General features: G+C 40.7%; 1 protein-coding gene and 1 pseudogene across 2 annotated transcripts in view; both read left to right on the top strand.

The window, feature by feature from the left end:
- The window catches only part of CRYZL1 (crystallin zeta like 1), a 54,422-nt gene that overhangs the window by 19,306 nt on the left and 17,898 nt on the right, over positions 1-17,218 (top strand). Inside the window, exons 5-6 of the mRNA XM_017883870.1 lie at positions 4,481-4,525; positions 7,347-7,422. Coding sequence (XP_017739359.1) covers positions 4,481-4,525; positions 7,347-7,422 — 121 coding nt within the window. The remainder of the gene's footprint in view (positions 1-4,480; positions 4,526-7,346; positions 7,423-17,218) is intronic.
- On the top strand, positions 945-2,415 carry LOC108536863 (40S ribosomal protein S25 pseudogene; annotated as a pseudogene). Its single transcript, XR_001887638.1, has one exon. The product of XR_001887638.1 is annotated as a 40S ribosomal protein S25 pseudogene (transcript).

The following is a 17,218-nucleotide window of genomic DNA, read 5'->3' as shown; positions in this document are numbered from 1 at the left end:
AAAAAAAAAAAAAATTAATTTTTTTTTTTAAATGTGATTTTTTTTTGGGGGGGGTTCATCAGCTATCATTTAGTGTTAGTGTATTTTATGTGTTGCTCAAGACAATTCTTTCTCTTCCAGTGTGGCCCAGGGAAGCCAAAATATTGGACACCCCTGGTCTACAGGTATACAACATTATGCCTGGCTTTGGCTTTGTCTGGCTTTTTTTTTTTTTTTTTTCTTTTCAGACAGAGTCTCACTCTATCACCCAGGCTGCAGTGCAGTGGCGTGATGTCCACTCCACTGCAACCTCCGCCTCCCAGATTCAAGCGATTCTGCCTCAACCTTCCAAGTAGCTGGAACTACAGGCACTCGTCACCACGCCTGGCAAATTTTTGTATTTTTTGGTAGAGATGGGTTTCACCATGTTGGCCAGGCTGGTCTCGAACTTCTGACCTCAAGTGATCTGCCCACATCATCTCCCAAAGTGCTGGGATTACAAGCATGAGCCACTGTCCTTGGCCCTTTTTTTTTTTTTAATTGAAAAGAAAAATAGGACTTAATTGGTATTTTATAATTGAAGAGCTTATTACAGTGTAGTAAATGTTTAGGGTTATATATTTAAATCCATAAGTGATCATATATTGAATAGAATGACCAATATTGTCTTTTTATGATGAAATCATGATCTTAACATACAGAACAGTAAGCCTTATATCAGGCTTTTGATATAATTTATTTCTAAATAGACCTATACTTAATATTCACTAACAGGTGGTTCATGATTAATGTGTTTGCTCTTACCTCGTATGCGAATGAATAAATGTGTTAAGGTATGTTAGACTATATTTGAGTTTTACCTGTGATTTTAACGTAAAATAGATTTGATACTCTATGTAATCTTCTGACAAAGCTAAATGATAATTATGTTTCCTTTTTTCTCAGTCTGTAGAAAAATAAATATAATAACCAGATGATCATTCATTCTACATTTAGTGAGCAATTGCTAAGTGCTTAGGATATAAGTGAAATGAAGTCCTTGCCCTTAAACAGTTCACTCTCTAGGGGAGAGACAAATACATACGTGAGCAGATTATTATGTAAGCTCCGAAGAAAGCTGTTTAACCCGGCCAGAAGAAACAGGAAAGGCGTCTTGGAGTAAGATGTCCAAATAATAAGGGGCAGGCAGGTGGAGAATCACATCCAGGGAGGATATTATGAGCAAAGACAAGCAAGTGAAAGTGGGATGTGTATAAGAATTACAAAGAGTTTGGTATTGCTAGAGCAAGATAAAGTTCTGGGCAGGCGTCAACAGCATGGTACTTGGTAGCAGAGAAACATTTTGTCAAGAAAATTCTCCTCCTGGGCTGGGTGTGGTGGTTCACACCTGTAATCCCAGCCTTTGGGAAGCAGAGGTGAGAGGATCACTTGAGCCCAGGAGTTTGAGCCAACAGAGTAAGACCCCGTCTCAAAAAAAGAAAAAAGAAAAGAAAAAAAATTTATCCTTCAAATATTGCAGAATAAAAGATATTGCACAAAATACTTTCATGATGATGTGAACACTAATTCCTGCCTTCCAAAAATGAAGCAGGAGGATAGGCAAGGGCCAAGACCTTTAGTTGAGACTTAGATATCAGATCGTACTTTAGGGAGATTATTAGAGTAGCCATTTGAAGGAAGGGTGGATGTGAGGCAAACAAGTCTATAGGCGAGAGGACTGGTTGGGTTGTACACCAAGAGGCAAGAGACAGCAAAGTCCATAACCTCAACAGTGGTGGCAGAGGTGGAGAAGAGGGATGGATTCAAGACATATTGAGAAAATAAAGTCAGCAGAACCTAGTAATTCAATGGAACTGGGAAATTAAAAACAGATGAGAACCAGGAATGGCTTACAGAATTCTGGTTCAGGCTTGAATTGGAACCAACATTTGATAAAGGAAGATGATCCGTCCGACATCTTAGTGAGGCTGCATGTCTGCTGCTGCTCTCTGAGCTTCACAATGCTGCCCAAGGACGACAAGAAGAAGAAGGACGCCGGAAAGTCGGCCAAGAACGACAAAGACCTGGTGAACAAATCCGGGGGCAAGGCCAAAAAGAAGAAGTGGTCCAAAGGCAAAGTTTGGGACAAGCTCAATAACTTGTCTTGTTTGACAGAGCTACCTACGACAAACTCTCTAAGGAAGTTCCCAACTACAAACTTAGAACCCCAGCTGTGGTCTCTGAGAGACTGAAGATTCGAGGCTCCATGGCCAGGGCAGTCCTTCAGGAGCTCCTTAGTAGAGGACTTATCAAACTGGTTTCAAGGCACAGAGTTCAAGTAATTTACACCAGAAATACCAAGGGCGGAGATGCTCCAGCTGCTGGTGAAGATGCATGAATAGGTCCAACCAACTGTACATTTGGAAAAATAAAACTTTATTAAATCAAAAAAAAAAAGGAAGATGATCCAATTAGGAGGAATATTATGAGTTCAGATTTATACTTACTGAATCAAGGTACTTAAGTGACGTCTCACTGGCAATATCTAGTAAGCAATTAAATGAGTTTAAAGCTCAAGGGTGAGAGATCTATGCTGGAAAGTATATATTTGAGAAATGTCAGCATGTAGGTTGTATTTGAAATAATAGAGTTGATGAATTCTCCAAGAGAGAGTAGAAAAGGATGAGAGATGTAAACAAAGAACCCTTTGGAATGCACTGTTTGAGGGTCAGTTAAAAGAAGAGGAGTATCAAGGACAGCAAGAAAAAAAGAGTCAGAGTGACCTTAGGAGGACAGGGATCAGCAGTAGAAGGGAAAGAGAAAAGTATAGTGAATCAGAAGCCAAAAGGATTGGGGGATGATGGCACAGGAGGGAGCCAAAGAAGGAGCAAACTCCAAAAGGAGGGCTTGAAAGTAGAAATAGCAGGCTTCAAATTACTTGCTAGTGGCAACAAATGCCTTCTGGGGCCATTTTGTTGACAGAGCCAGTCGAAGGGTCCATTTCCAGATTCAGGTTTCCATCTTACTTCACTGCTTCACCTCAGTTCCTTTTCTGTTAAATAGAAGTAATAATACCTACCTTATTGGTATATTGTAAAGTTTAAATGTATAAATACACAACAATGCTGGGCACAAGGAGGCATTCAATAATATTTGGGTTTTTTTACTCCCTTTTCCTTTTGTGACTCTTTGAATGAAACTACTCAAATGAATTGACTGATAGTCGAGGCTTTTTCTCTACATGTGCAGAGAAAATGTAACTATCATTTCCATAAAGTTCCAGAAAACTTCTTGGTATCAACCTGAATCTATTTCCCAAATCAAAATCATTTTAATGTCACTCTTCTTAAGGGAGGAGAGCACCCCTCATGTTGTCTTATGCCCAATTTCTGCCTCCAAAGAAAGAAGAAGTAAAAACTAAAAGGCAGAAGTGAAATCCACAGGCAGACAGCCCAGTGCCACACCCTGGGCCTGGTTAAAGATCCACCCCTGACCTAACCGGTTATGTTATCTATAGATTCCAGACATTGTATGGAAATGCGTTGTGAAAATCCCTGTCCTGTTCTGTTCCATTCTGATTACCGGTGCATGCAGCCCCCAGTCCCGTACCCCCTGCTTGCTCAATCGATCACGACCCTCTCACGCAGACCTCCTTAGAGTTGTAAGCCCTTAAAAGGGACAGGAATTGCTTACTTGGGGAGCTTGGTTTTTAGAGACATGAGTCTTGCCAAAGCTCCCAGCCGAATAAAGCCCTTCCTTCTTTAACTTGGTGTCTGAGGGGTTTTGTCTGCGGCTTGTCCTGCTACATTCTCAGAATTCCCTGTTGTATGAGATTCTGCAACAAAAATAAAGACAGATTGGGCTAGCCACAGAAGGAGTAGAAAACAATATAATTATCATAGAAGCTATAGATTATTTTCCTTTACTCCTTCTTCCTTAAAGTCAGCTAAATAGAGTCCAGGCACAGTGGCTTACACCTGTAATCCCAGCACTTTGGGAGGCCAAGGCAGGTGGATCACGTGAGGTCAGGAGTTCAAGACCAGCCTGGCCAAGATGGTGAAACCCTGTCTCTACTAAAAATACAAAATTAGCCAGGCATGATGGTGCACGCCAGTAGTCCCAGCTATTCGGGAGGCTGGGGCACAAGAATCACTTGAACCTGGGAGGCAGCGGTTGCAGGGAGCCGAGATCGCACCACTGCATTCCAGCCTCAGTGACAAGAGCAGAACTCCGTCTCAAAAAAAACAAAAACAAAAAGTCAGCTAAATAGGCAAAGAGAGACGTACTTCTCCTGGTCTCAACAATCGCATGGTCCAAATATCTAGAGAATCCAGATTTGAAGTGTTGTATATCCTGTAGTCCTTATAGACCATCAAAATGTTACTGAAATTTTTGGCCTTTTTTCTAAGTAAAATAAAATCAGTCTTTTTACAAATCCACAGATTTTAAAATGTATTTTAATAGTTAAGAATTACATTTAATAAACTTGTAATATTAACTATTAATTTTCTTCACTCTTTAGTTGGAAGCAAGGTATCATTCTTTCAACCAGATGATGAAGTAGTCGGTAAGTTATAGTTCATAGTCTTATTTCAAGTCATCTATTTTACTGTCATCTCTGTTTTTTCTATATAACTATTAATGTTCACTGTGACCTTGCTTCATATAGAAATACTTTCCAGGCCAGGTGTGATGGCTCACGTCTGTAATTCCAGCACTTTAGGAGGCCAAGGCGGGTGGATCACCTGAGGTCGGGAGTTCGAGACCAACCTGACCAACATGGAAAAACCCCGTCTCTACTAAAAATACAAAATTAGCCAGGCATGGTGGCACATGTCTGTAATCCCAGCTACTCAGAAGACTGAGGCAGGAAAATTGCTTGAACCCGGGAGGCAGAGGTTGTGGTGAGCCGAGATCGCACCATTACACTCCAGCCTGGGCAACAAGAATGAAACTCCATCTCAAAAAAAGAAAAAGACTTTCCTGGTTTTTGAAATTTACTGTCAAATTTCTATTGATGATAAAATTGGGACCTTGATTGCAATAGCAGAACATTTAAAACTTTTTAATATTTAGCTGTAGAACAATGTTACAGATAAAAAGATAGTCATAGTTTCTGTAGTACTTGGTGTAGCCTAGATTTTCTGGCAGATGCTTAGTCTATGGCCAGACTGAAGTCTTTAGGGAAAAGGAAAGTCACAAGTCACGTTCTTGAAGGCTGCTGACTGAGTGGGCCATAAAGAAGCTCCATGCACTGTTTCAACTGAAATCATACAGAGCTTTTCTCTTACAAATATTGTAAAATTAAAAATTGACTTGAAACATTTAATTTATTGTTTTTTTTAAAATCCATAGTATTTTTGAAATTTGGCAACCTGTATGCTAGACAGTCACACAAACATAGACTATGACTTTTATAGTTGCAACCTGCATCCTAGACAGTCACACAAATATAGGGTATGACTTTTATAGTAGTCTTTGAAATTTCCATTTCTCCGTGGAAGACATAAAGTTAGAAAACATTTATATAATATGTATTATATAGGGCCATATAATATATATTATGCAGTGGCTCACACCTGTAATCCTAGCACTTTGTGAGGCCAAGACAGGGAGATCACTTGAGCTCAGTAGTTCAAGACCAGCCTAGGCAACATTGCAAAAGCTCGACTCTACAAAAAAAAAACACAAAAATTAGCTAGGTGTGGTGGTACACACCTGTAGTCCCAGCTACTCAGGAGGCTGAGGTGGGTGATCGCCTGAGCCTGGAAGTTTGAGGATGCATTGAGCCATGATCACACCACTGTACTCCAGCCTGGTGACAGAGCGAGACCTTGTCCAAAAAAAAAAAAAAAAAAAGAGAGAAAGAAAAGAAAGAAAGAAAAAATATTTAGCCTTATAGCATGCTTGCAGTTCTTAAAGGATAGATTTGTAAGAAGGTTTTCATCAGTATTTTATGGTATTGCCTTTGACTCAGGCATTATCCTGGAGAATTGATTATTTCTTTCTTATCTTTTATTCTGCTCAGGAAATCAGTGGCACTCTGTATTATTCAAGATTCTTTTGTAAGAAACCAAAATAAAATCAGACTAGCTTAGAAGAAAAATGGGATTTTATTAGAAACATACTCTGGCTGGGTGTGGTGGCTCATGCGTGTGATCCCAACGCTTTGAGAGCCTGAGGTGGATGGATTACAGGGTTAGGAGTTCAAGACCAGCCTGGCCAACATGGTGAAACTGCATCTCTACTTATAATACAAAGATTAGCCGGGCATGGTGGTACATGCCTGTAATCCCAGCTACTGGGGAGGCTGAGGCAGGAGAATTGCTTGAACCCAGGAGGCGGAGGTTGCAGTGAGCTGAGATCATGCCGTTGCACTCCAGCCTAGGCAACAGAGCAAGACTCTGTCTCAGAAAAAAAAAAAAAGAAGAAAAATACTGAGATATGTTATGGAACCAAACTATAGGAGGGTAGCCATGCATCAAGGATAATTTTGTTTGTTTATTAATTTGAGACACAGTCTTGCTCTTATCCCAGGCTGGAGTGCAGTGGTGTAATCATGGCTCATTGCAGCCTTGAACTCCTGGAGTCAAGCAGTCCTCCTGCCTCAGCCTCCTTAATAGCTAGAACCACAGGTGCACACCATGACACCCAACTAATTTTTAAATTTTTCTTTTGTAGAGATGAGGTCTCACTATGTTGACCAGGCTGGCTTTGAACTCCTGGCCTCAAGCGATCATCCTGCCTTGGCCTCCCAAAGTGTTGGGATTACAAGTGTGAACCACCTTGCCCAACCCATCAGGGACAATTTTTTTTTTTTTTTGAGATGGAGTCTCGCACTGTCACCCAGGCTGGAATGCAGTGGCGCAATCTCTGCTCACTGCAACCTCCACCTCCCAGGTTCAAGCAATTCTTCTGCCTCAGCCTCCCGAGTAGTCGGGATTACAGGTACCCACCATTATGCCCAGCTAATTTTTTATATTTTTAGTAGAGACAGGGTTTCTCCATGTTGGCCAGGCTAGTCTCGAACTCATGACCTCATGATTCACCTGCCTCGGCCTCCCAAAGTGCTGGGATTACAGGTGTGAGCCACCAGGCCCGGCCCATCAGGGAGAAATTTAGCAAGGAGTCCAGATGCTCCCAAGACTCTGACTTCGTTCTATAACATCAGCCATCATCTTACTATCACTCAGAGGGGAAAGAAGAAAGAGATAGGAGGAGTGGCACAGAGCACTTCCCTATTTCTGAATTTTTTCTTGTCCACACTAGTAATTACTGGAACCTTCCTCAAAATTCCACTAAATAAAATTTGTAATAATACTTACTGGCCTCTCATTAGGAATGAATTTTTTACTTATATCCCTTAAATATCTTATTTTGATTTTTAGGAATTTTGCCCCTGGACTCTGAAGACCCTGGACTTTGTGAAGTTATTAGAGTACATGAGCATTACTTGGGTATGTAGCAGTCCAGTACTTTGGAGCTCACATAAGTCTTACTTCATTGACATATGGTTTAATAACATTTTAATTTTTTTGAATCTACCATGAGTGTTGTACTTAATAAAGTATCATTAACCAGTCATGTATATAAAAAATGTTGGCTGGTCATGTGAATACTTCTAGCTTATAATTAGTATTCATAAAATTCTTATTCAGACTAAACAATATATAGACCTTTAAGTTTTAATAACACTGCTCATGGTAAGATCTTTGAAAAGTGATTTCTCTCTTGGCTGTTAAATTATATCCCTAATCAGAATTTTAAAATTATTTTTTTACTCTTGGTTATTGATTGAAACAAAAAATGTACAAAACTTAGTACATGTAGAGTTTGAGACAGGAAAGAATCGAGACCACTCATCTCAGGCTGGGTGTGGTGGCTCACACCTGTAATCCCAGCACTTTGGGAGGCCAAGGTGGGCGGATCACCTGAGGCCAGGAGTTTGAGACCAGCCAGGCCAACATAGCGAAACCCTGTCTCTACTGAAAAGACAAAAAAATTAGCTGGGCCTGGGGCACACGCCTGTAATTCCAGCTACTCAGGAGGCTGAGGCATGAGAATCGCTTGAACTTTGGAGGTGGAGCCGAGATTGCACCACTGCACTACAGCCTGGGTGACAGAGCAAGACACTGTTTCAAAAGAAAAAAAAGAACACTCATTTTTGGTTTCTATTGCAAATATCTTTTGATTAGTGTTGAGTTTAACTGAAATGTTCATTTTTAATTTTTCTTATGGTTATTTACTTTTTGGATATTTAAAATACACACATACACACACACACACATATACACTTAATGAAACCATATTAAACAGTTGCTTCATCTCCTAAGTAATCGGGAAAGCAATTAAAACCACTTCGAGATAACATTATGCATCCACTAGACTGACAAAAGTTAAAAAGTCTGACCATTAGCCAGGCGCAGTGGCTCACTCCTGTAATCCCAGTACTTTGGGAGGCCGAGGCGAGCAGATCATTTGAGGTCAGGAGTTTGAGACCATCCTAGCCAACGTGGTGAAACCCCATCCCTTCTAAAAATACAAAAAATCTTAGCTGGGCTATTGGCGCATGCCTGTAATCCCAGCTACTCAGGAGGCTGAGACAGGAGAATCACTTGAACCCAGGAGGTGGAGGCTATAGGGAGCCGAGATGGTACCACTGCACTCAGCCTGGGTGACAGAGACTCCATCTCAAAAAAAAAAAAAAAGAAAAAATCTGACCATCCAAAGGGTGGGAAGGATGTGGAATGATGGAACCTTTCATGCACTGCAATGTAAGTTGGTACAAATATGTTAGAAAATAATTTAGCATTATCTAATTAAGGTAATGATGTATATACATCAGATCTGGTAATTCCACTCATAGTTACGTAGCCTATGGAAATTTGATGTGCACTAGGAGACACACTATAAGAGTTCATAGCAGCGTTATTTGTAATAGTGAAAGAAACTGGAAACAGCCTAAATGTCCATCACCAAGCAAATGGATAGTTGAAGATATTCATAGAATGAATTTCTATATAGCAGTGAAAATGAGTAAGAGCTAAACATTTCAAAGTGAATGATTCTCACAAACAACATTGAGTGAAAAAAGCAAGTTGCAGAAGAATACAAACAGTCCCCATACCATTTATTTATATACAGTTCAAAAATGTACAAAATTAAGCATATGTTATTTAAGGATGTAGAGAAAAGGTAGAGGATGGAAAGTTAGGTGGAAGTTACCTGTGTGAGCAGGGGAGGAAGATGTGGTCAGTGGACACACCAGGACTGCAGTAGTACAGCCAGCATATATTTCTTATGCTGGGATTCATTATGTTCTTCATACCACATCCATAGGTGCAAATACATTCTTTTATGTTCTTGAACTATTGAATTAAACCTTTTCGTAGGTTCTTTTCTTAAATAATGTAATCTCTAATCAGACCTTTTGGGGACAGAGGCCAATTTGGATTTGGGTCTTCCAAAAGATGCATGCACACGTATGTTTATTGCGGCACTATTCACAATAGCAAAGACTTGGAATCAACCCAAATGTCCATCGGTGACAGACTGGATTAAGAAAATGTGGCACATATACACCATGGAATACTATGCAGCCATAAAAAAGGATGAGTTCTTGTCCTTTATAGGGACATGGATGCAGCTGGAAGCCATCATTCTCAGCAAACTATTGCAAGAACAGAAAACCAAATAGCACATGTTCTCACTCATAGGTAGGAATTGAACAATGAGATCACTTGGACACAGGAAGGGGAACATCACACACTGGATCCTATTGTGGGGGTGGGGGGATAGCATTAGGAGATATACCTAATGTAAATGACGAGTTAATGGGTGCAGCACACCAACATGGCACATGTATACATATGTAACAAACCTGCATGTTGTGCACATGTACCTAGAACTTTAATAAAAAAAAAAATAGTAATCTTACTCAGTTGGGTCCATACAGTAACTCAAGCTAGGCTAACAAATCTTGGACATTTCATTTCTAAAATTATAAATTTAAAGTAATTTTTATTTAAATTAATGTCATTCATTATATCTAAAATTTCCAATAATACTGTATTATTTTATTAAAATTAATTTCCAAAAGACACTTTTCAGAGATCTGAGGCCTGTACTTATTGGAATGTACATTAAACCTAGATAAGGAGCCAAGTATATGTCTTCCTTTGAAAAATAAAGATCTCTTTCAAATACCATGCAGTGAAAGTCTCTAATCCATAGCTGTTTTGAAATTGTGCAGTTTGAAAATTGAGGACTGCCACTGGCTCCTTTACAGGAAACTATCCTGTTTTTGGCCCCAGAGTTTCCTTGGATGGTTGGCCTTATTGCCCTGTTCTTTTGAGAACGTTGTGAATATGGAGTCTTTTCATTGAGTAACCAAAACTAAATTGTTATAGAAGATAAATTATTAAAAACAACAACAATTGGCTGGGCGCGGTGGCTCATGCCTGTAATCCCAGCACTTTGGGAGGCTGAGGTGGGTGGATCACCTGAGGTCAGGAGTTCGAGACCAACCTGGCCAACATGGTGAAACCCCATCTCTACTAAGATATAAAAACTAGCCGGGCGTGGTGGTAGGTGCCTGTAATCCCAGCTACTCGGGAGGCTGAGGCAGGAGAATTGCTTGAACTCAGGAGATGGCGGATGCAGTGAGCCAACACAGTGCCACTGCACTCCAGCCTCGGCGACAGAGTGAGACTCCGTCTCAAAAAAAAAAAGAAAAAAAAACCAACAACAACCAAACAAGGCCCATTCCTTTAGGCACTGATGAACACTGGAAATTATGACGTGGACCAGAAGGCGAAAAGCAAATTAGAGCATCCATTTTCTAGCTATGAAGTTTAAGTTAAGACAGGCAAACCACACAAATGACCTTTTTCTTCTAACTTATTTATAAATCAGGAGGATGGATTAAAGTCCAGAAATCCACTAAAGTATATAGAGAAAACAATTGCAGATATTCCTTGAGGAAGAAAACACAACAAAATATTTCGTTAAAAGAAGTAGGACAGGCACGGTGGCTCATACCTGTAATCCCAGCACTTCTGGAGGCCAAGGCGGGTGGAACCCCTGAGGTCAGGAGTTTGAGACCAGCCTGGCCAACATGACAAAACCCCGTTCTACTAAAAATATAAAAAATTAGCCGGGTGTGGTGGCGTGCACCTGTAATCCGAGCTACTTGAAAGGATGAGGCACGAGACTCGCTTGAACCCAGGAGACAGAGGTGAGCCAAAATTGCGCCACTGTACTCCAGCCTGGGCAACAGAGCGAGACTCTGTCTCAAAAAAATAAAATAAGATAAGTACTTTAAGGCTGGGTGTGATGGCTTACGCCTGTAATCCCAACATTTTGGGAGGTTGAGGTAGGAGGATTGCTTGAGCCTAGGAGTTCAAGACCAGCCTTGGCAACTTGCTTGTCTCTACAAGCAAATAAAATTTTGAAAAAAAAGAAAGAAAGAAATACTTTAAGAATGGGCAACATAGCAAGATCATCTCAACAAAAAGTTTGTTTTTTAAAAAAAGAAAAAAACTAGGCCAAGCACAGTAGCTCACACCTATAATCCCAGCACTTTGGGAGGCCAAGGCAGAGCCAATCGCTTGAGCTCAGGATTCTGAGACTAGCCTGGACAACATGGTGAAACCCTGTCTCTATAAGAAATCCAAAAAAAAAACTAGGTGTGGTGGTATGTGCCTGTAGCCCCAGCTGCTTGGGAGGCTGAGAAGGAAGAATTGCTTGAACCTAGGAGGTTAAAGCTACTGTTAGCTATATTTGCGCCACTGCACTCCAGCCTGTCTCAGAAAAAAAGTAGTACTTTAAGAAGGACCTCTTACACAGCAAAGGAAACAGCAGTGTGCAGAGACAGCCTACAGACTGGGAGAAAAATGTTGATAAGCCGTACATCTGATAAGGGGTTAATATAGTGATATATAAGGAGCTCAGACAATAGCAGAAAAAAAAAAAAAACAAGTAGAAAAGGGTAAAAGGACCTGAATAGACGTTTCTCAAAAGAAGATATGTGAAAAAATACTCGACATCAGTAATCATTAGGGAAATGCAAATTAAAATCACAAAGAAATACCATCTCATACCTGTCAGAATAGCTGCTATCAAAAAGACAAAAGGTAAGTATTGGCAAGAATGTAGAGAGAGGAAAACTTTGTACGCTGTTGGTGGGAATGTAAATTAGTATAGTCATTATGGAAAGTGTATGAATTTCCTCAAAAATCAAAACGTAGAATTACCATATGATTCAGCAATCCTCCTTCTGGATATTTTCCCCAGAAACTTTGAAATCAGATGTCTGCACTCCCATGTTCATTGCAGCAATATTCACAACAGCCAAGTTATGGACTCAACCTAAGTGTCCATCAACAGATGAATGAATAATGTGGGACAGATACATACAATGGAATACCGTTGAGCCTTTAAAAAGCAGGCAATTGTGTCATTTGTGACAACATGGATGGAAATGGAGAGCACTATGCTGAGTGAAATAAGCCAGGCACAGAAAGACAGATACAGCATGTTCTCACTTCTGTGTGGAATCTAAAACTCATAGAGGCAGAGAGTAGAATGGTGGCTACAGAGGCTGCAGGCTGGGGAGAATGGAGTGTTGGTCGACAAAGCGTATAAAATCTCAGCTAAACAGGGCAGATATGTTTTTGTTTGTTTATTTATTTATTTATTTATTTATTTATTTATTTTTGAGACAGAGTTCTGCTCTTATTGCCCAGGCTGGAGTGCAGTGGCGCCATCTCGGCTCACTGCACCCTCCGCCTCCCAGGTTCAACCAATTCTCCTGCCGCAGCCTCCTGAGTAGCTGCCCAGCTAATTTTTTGTATTTTTAGTAAAGCCGGGGTTTCTCCATGTTGGCCAGGCCAGACTCGAACTCCTGACCTCAGGTGATCCACCCACCTCGACCTCCCAAACTGCTGGGATTACAGGCGTGAGCCACCGCGCCTGGCCAAGGGGTATGTTTTTATTTTCAGTTCTTTGCACAGCATGGTGAGTATAATTAAATAATAGAGTATTGTACATTTCAAAATTGCTGAGAGTAAATTTCAAATGTCTTCATCATAAAATATGTTAAGTATTTGAGATGATGGCTATGTTAACTTGCTTGATTTAATTATTCCACATTGTATTCATAAATCATAGCATCACTTTGTGCCCCATCAATTTATACAATTATAATTTGTCAATTTACAGTGTAAAAAAAAAAAGAATGATGACTAACAGTGTGACCTTTAGGCTAGATCCTAGGCACGCTGACTGCATCTATAAATGAGGACACTCAGCTAAATAACCTCTAATCTCTGTTGTAGCTCCAACCTTTTATAAAAGGGAATAATTTCAGTTTCCCAGCAAGTTTGTAGGGGGAAATTTTCAGTTCACCACAATTCTATTTTAGTTTCTATTACTTGCCTGGTGATTTTTTTGTGTATAATTTGTTTGTTTTTTTTAATTTGTCTTTGGTGTTTTGTTTTTTGTTTGTTTATTTTTGAGACAGGGTCTCCCTCTGTAGCCCAGGCTGCAGTGCAGTGGAATGATCACAGTTTGCTGCAGCCTCATACTCCTGGGCTCAAGCGATCCTCCTACCTCAGCCTCCCAAGTAGCTGGGACAATAGGCATGCACCACCATGCCTGGCTAACTTTTTTATGTAGAAACTGGTCGCGCCATGTTGCCCAGGCTGGTCTCTAACTCCTGAGCTCAGGTGATCTTCCCGCCTTGGCCTCCCAAAGTGCTGGCATTACAGATATGAGCCACTGTGCCTGGCCTTCATGATTGTTTAATGAGTGCTCAGTGCTCAGTCACTTTCAACTCAAGTAAGTCTGTTCTTTATCAAACCAAAGAGGTATGTTTCAAACATTCCCCCAAAACGTGATGTTAGTCCTGTTTCTCAAACATGATAATAAAGAGTAGAGTAATTCTTCCAACTCTTTCGTACTTTTCAGTTCTTAAGCAATTCTGTCAAGCCTAAAACTAATTTTATTTTTCATTCAAAATTTTGCACGTATTTTCAGCATTGTTGTTTTTATTCCTTTGGACCTAAACTAGAAAGAAATCAAATTATAATTCTTGGATGCTGAAATATGGCTCTTATTTATTTAATTTTTTTTTTTTTTGGTTTTTTGGTTTTTGGTTTTTTGAGACAGAGTTGCATTCTTGTTGCCCAGGCTGGAGTGCAATGGCGTGATCTCGGCTTACTGCAACCTCTGCCTCCCAGGTTCAAGCGATTCTCCTGCCTTAGCCTCCTAAGTAGCTGGGATTATAGGCATGTGCCACCATACCTGGCTAATTTTTTTATTGTTAGTAGAGACGGAGTTTCTCCATGTTGGTCAGGCTCGTCTCGAACTCCCAACCTCAGGTGCTCTGCCTGCCTTGTCTTCCCAAAGTGCTGGGAGTACAGGTGCGAGCCACTGCACCTGGCCTTATTTGTTTAGTTTTTATAACATAATAAACACCTGTGGACCCCCAACACAAAAGCAAGTGTGTTGATATTAACCCACATCTAACCTTGCAATTTTAGAACTGTTGAAATTTTAAATATAATTTTATTGCAGGTAGTAATTTTTTTTTTTTTCCGAGACAAAGTCTTGCCCTGTCACCTAGTCTGGAGTGCAGTGACACAATCTTGGCTCACTGCAACCTCCACCTTCAGGGTTCAAGCGATTCTCCTGCCTCAGCCTCCCAAGTAGCTGGAATTACAGGCGCCTGCCACCACGCCTGGCTAATTTTTGCATTTTTGGTAGAGATGGGGTTTCACCATGTTGGCCAGGCTGGTCTCAAACTCCTAACCTCAGGTGATCCGCCAGCTTTGGCCTCCCAAAGTGCTGGGAGTAGAGGTGTGAGCCATCGCACCTGGCCACAGTTAGCATTTCTTTAAGGACAACATGATTGAGTTTTTAATAAAAATATGATAGTTCCAATCCTTTTGATAGAAGATGTTCCCAGTAAGTAAATTATATGTTAACTGAGCCTGCACTGTTGAAATAGATGTGCTTTAAAGTCATATATTCACCTTATGAGCTATGTGGCATTAGACAAATTAATCAATTACCCTGAACCCTATTTTATAATCTGTAAAATTGGGAGAATAGCTGTCTTAAAGAGCTACCTAAGGAATAAAGTACTGTGTGTGCTATCACCTGGTGCTTAATATGTTTTTACTGTTTTAATTCTCAGCTCTTGTCTGAGCATTTCAAAATGCATGTTTGAATGCTCCACTTCCCCCACTAGATGGCACTAGTTGCTAAATGCAGTGCTGACTACTCTGCCTAGTCCACGGGAATCATTGCTTTTAGAGGAAACATTTGAAAGAGCTGGTAAAGACTGTGAAAGTGTTATAAAGTTGATCTTAGGTAAAACGAGAAAGAATTTCTTGGCCAGGCGCGGTGGCTCACGCCTGTAATCCCAGCACTTTGGGAGGCCAAGGTAGACAGATCACCTGAGGTCAGGAGTTTGAGACCAGCCTGGCCAACATGGTGAAACCCCGTCTTTACTAAAAAAATACAAAAATTAGCCAGGCATGGTGGCGCACACCTGTAATCCCAGCTACTTGGGAGGCTGAGGCAGGAGAATTGCTTGAACCCAGGAGGGGGAGGTTGCAGTGAGCCAAGATCGCACCACTGCACTCCAGCCTGGCGACAGAGTGAGACTCCGTATCAAAAAAAAAATAATAATAATTCCTTGTACTGTGGAAAAATCACATCAGTGTACAGCATAAACACAAAACAAAAATAGCGAAACATGTTAAGGAATAGTTTAACGGTCAGATCATGCGGAGCTTTTTAAACTATATTAGGAGTTGCATTTGGTTCCAAGTGCGGTGGAAAGCCAATGATAAATTTTAAGCAGAGAATTGTTAAGATGTCATTTATCTTTTAAAATACTATTCTGGTGCTTCTATTTTTTAAAGATACTGTTAAAAGATTGAAAACAGAAGACACAAAGTTGAAAATAATATTTACAGCACATAAACGACTTATCTAGAATATATAAAGAATTCCTATAAAGCTCTACATAAGAAAAAGACAAAACAATAGAAACATTGGTAAACACTTGAAAAAGGAATTCACAGAAGGAATTCCAGATGGGCAATAAACATGGAAAGATGCTCAACCTCTTTTAGTAGTCAGGGAAAGCAAATTAAAATCATAGTAAGAAACTATTACCTACCTACGTAATTGGTAAAAATGTATAAATGTGATCATTCCACAAGTTGACAAGGACATTCACAGCAACAGGACAGTACTGTGGGAAAGTAAATTGACACAATCACTTTGGAAAGGTGTAGTTAAGGAACAGGTAATATACCCTGGGACCTGGGATTTCCACTCCGATTTAAATATCCTAGGAAAAACCATGCACAGTGTAACAATATCTTTCATATGCGAACACGCTTAGCAGCATTGTTTGTAACTGACAAAAACTGGAGACAATACAAATGTTCATCAGCTAAACAATGGATAAGCAAATGAAGGTGTTTTTAATATATTGGAATGCTATAAAACAACAAGAGTGAAAGTGATCTAACAGCCTCATCCACATAAAGGATGCTTTAAAAACGTAATGTAGAGCATAAAAAGCGAGGTAGAAAAGAATGCATATGGTATGATTCCATTCAGATAAAGTTTAAAGCCTTGGCAATACGAAATTGTTTTTTGTTTTTGAGAAGGAGTCTAACATTGCCCAGGCTGGAGTGCAGTGGCATGATCTTAGCTCACTGCAATTTCCACCTCCCGGGTTCATGCCATTCTGCTGCCTCAGCCTCCCAAGTACCTGGGACCACAGGTGCCTGCCACCACACCCGGCTAATTTTTTGTATTTTTAGTAGAGACAGGGTTTCACCGTGTCAGCCAGGATGGTCTCGATCTCCTGACCTCGTGATCCTCGGCCTTGGCCTCCCAAAGTGCTGGGATTACAGGCGTGAGCCACCATGCCCGGCCATGAAATTGTATTGTTTAGAAATGCATACTTGAGGCCGGGCGCGGTGGCTAAAGCCTGTAATCCCAGCACTTTGGGAGGCCGAGACGGGCGGATCACGAGGTCAGGAGATCGAGACCATCCTGGCTAACACTGTGAAACCCTGTCTCTACTAAAAAATACAAAAAAAAACTAGCCGGGCGTGGTGGCGGGTGCCTGTAGTCCCAGCTACTCGGGAGGCTGAGGCAGGAGAATGGCATGAACCCGGGAGGCGGAGCTTGCAGTGAGCTGAGATCCCACCACTGCACTCCAGCCTGGGCG

This window comes from Rhinopithecus bieti, unplaced genomic scaffold (genome assembly GCF_001698545.2).
Source record: "Rhinopithecus bieti isolate Rb0 unplaced genomic scaffold, ASM169854v2 scaffold_13207, whole genome shotgun sequence".
NCBI classification, from domain to species: domain Eukaryota; kingdom Metazoa; phylum Chordata; class Mammalia; order Primates; family Cercopithecidae; genus Rhinopithecus; species Rhinopithecus bieti.
The sequence above is the reverse complement of the archived record's forward strand: the minus strand, read 5'-3'. Positions and strand labels throughout refer to the sequence as shown.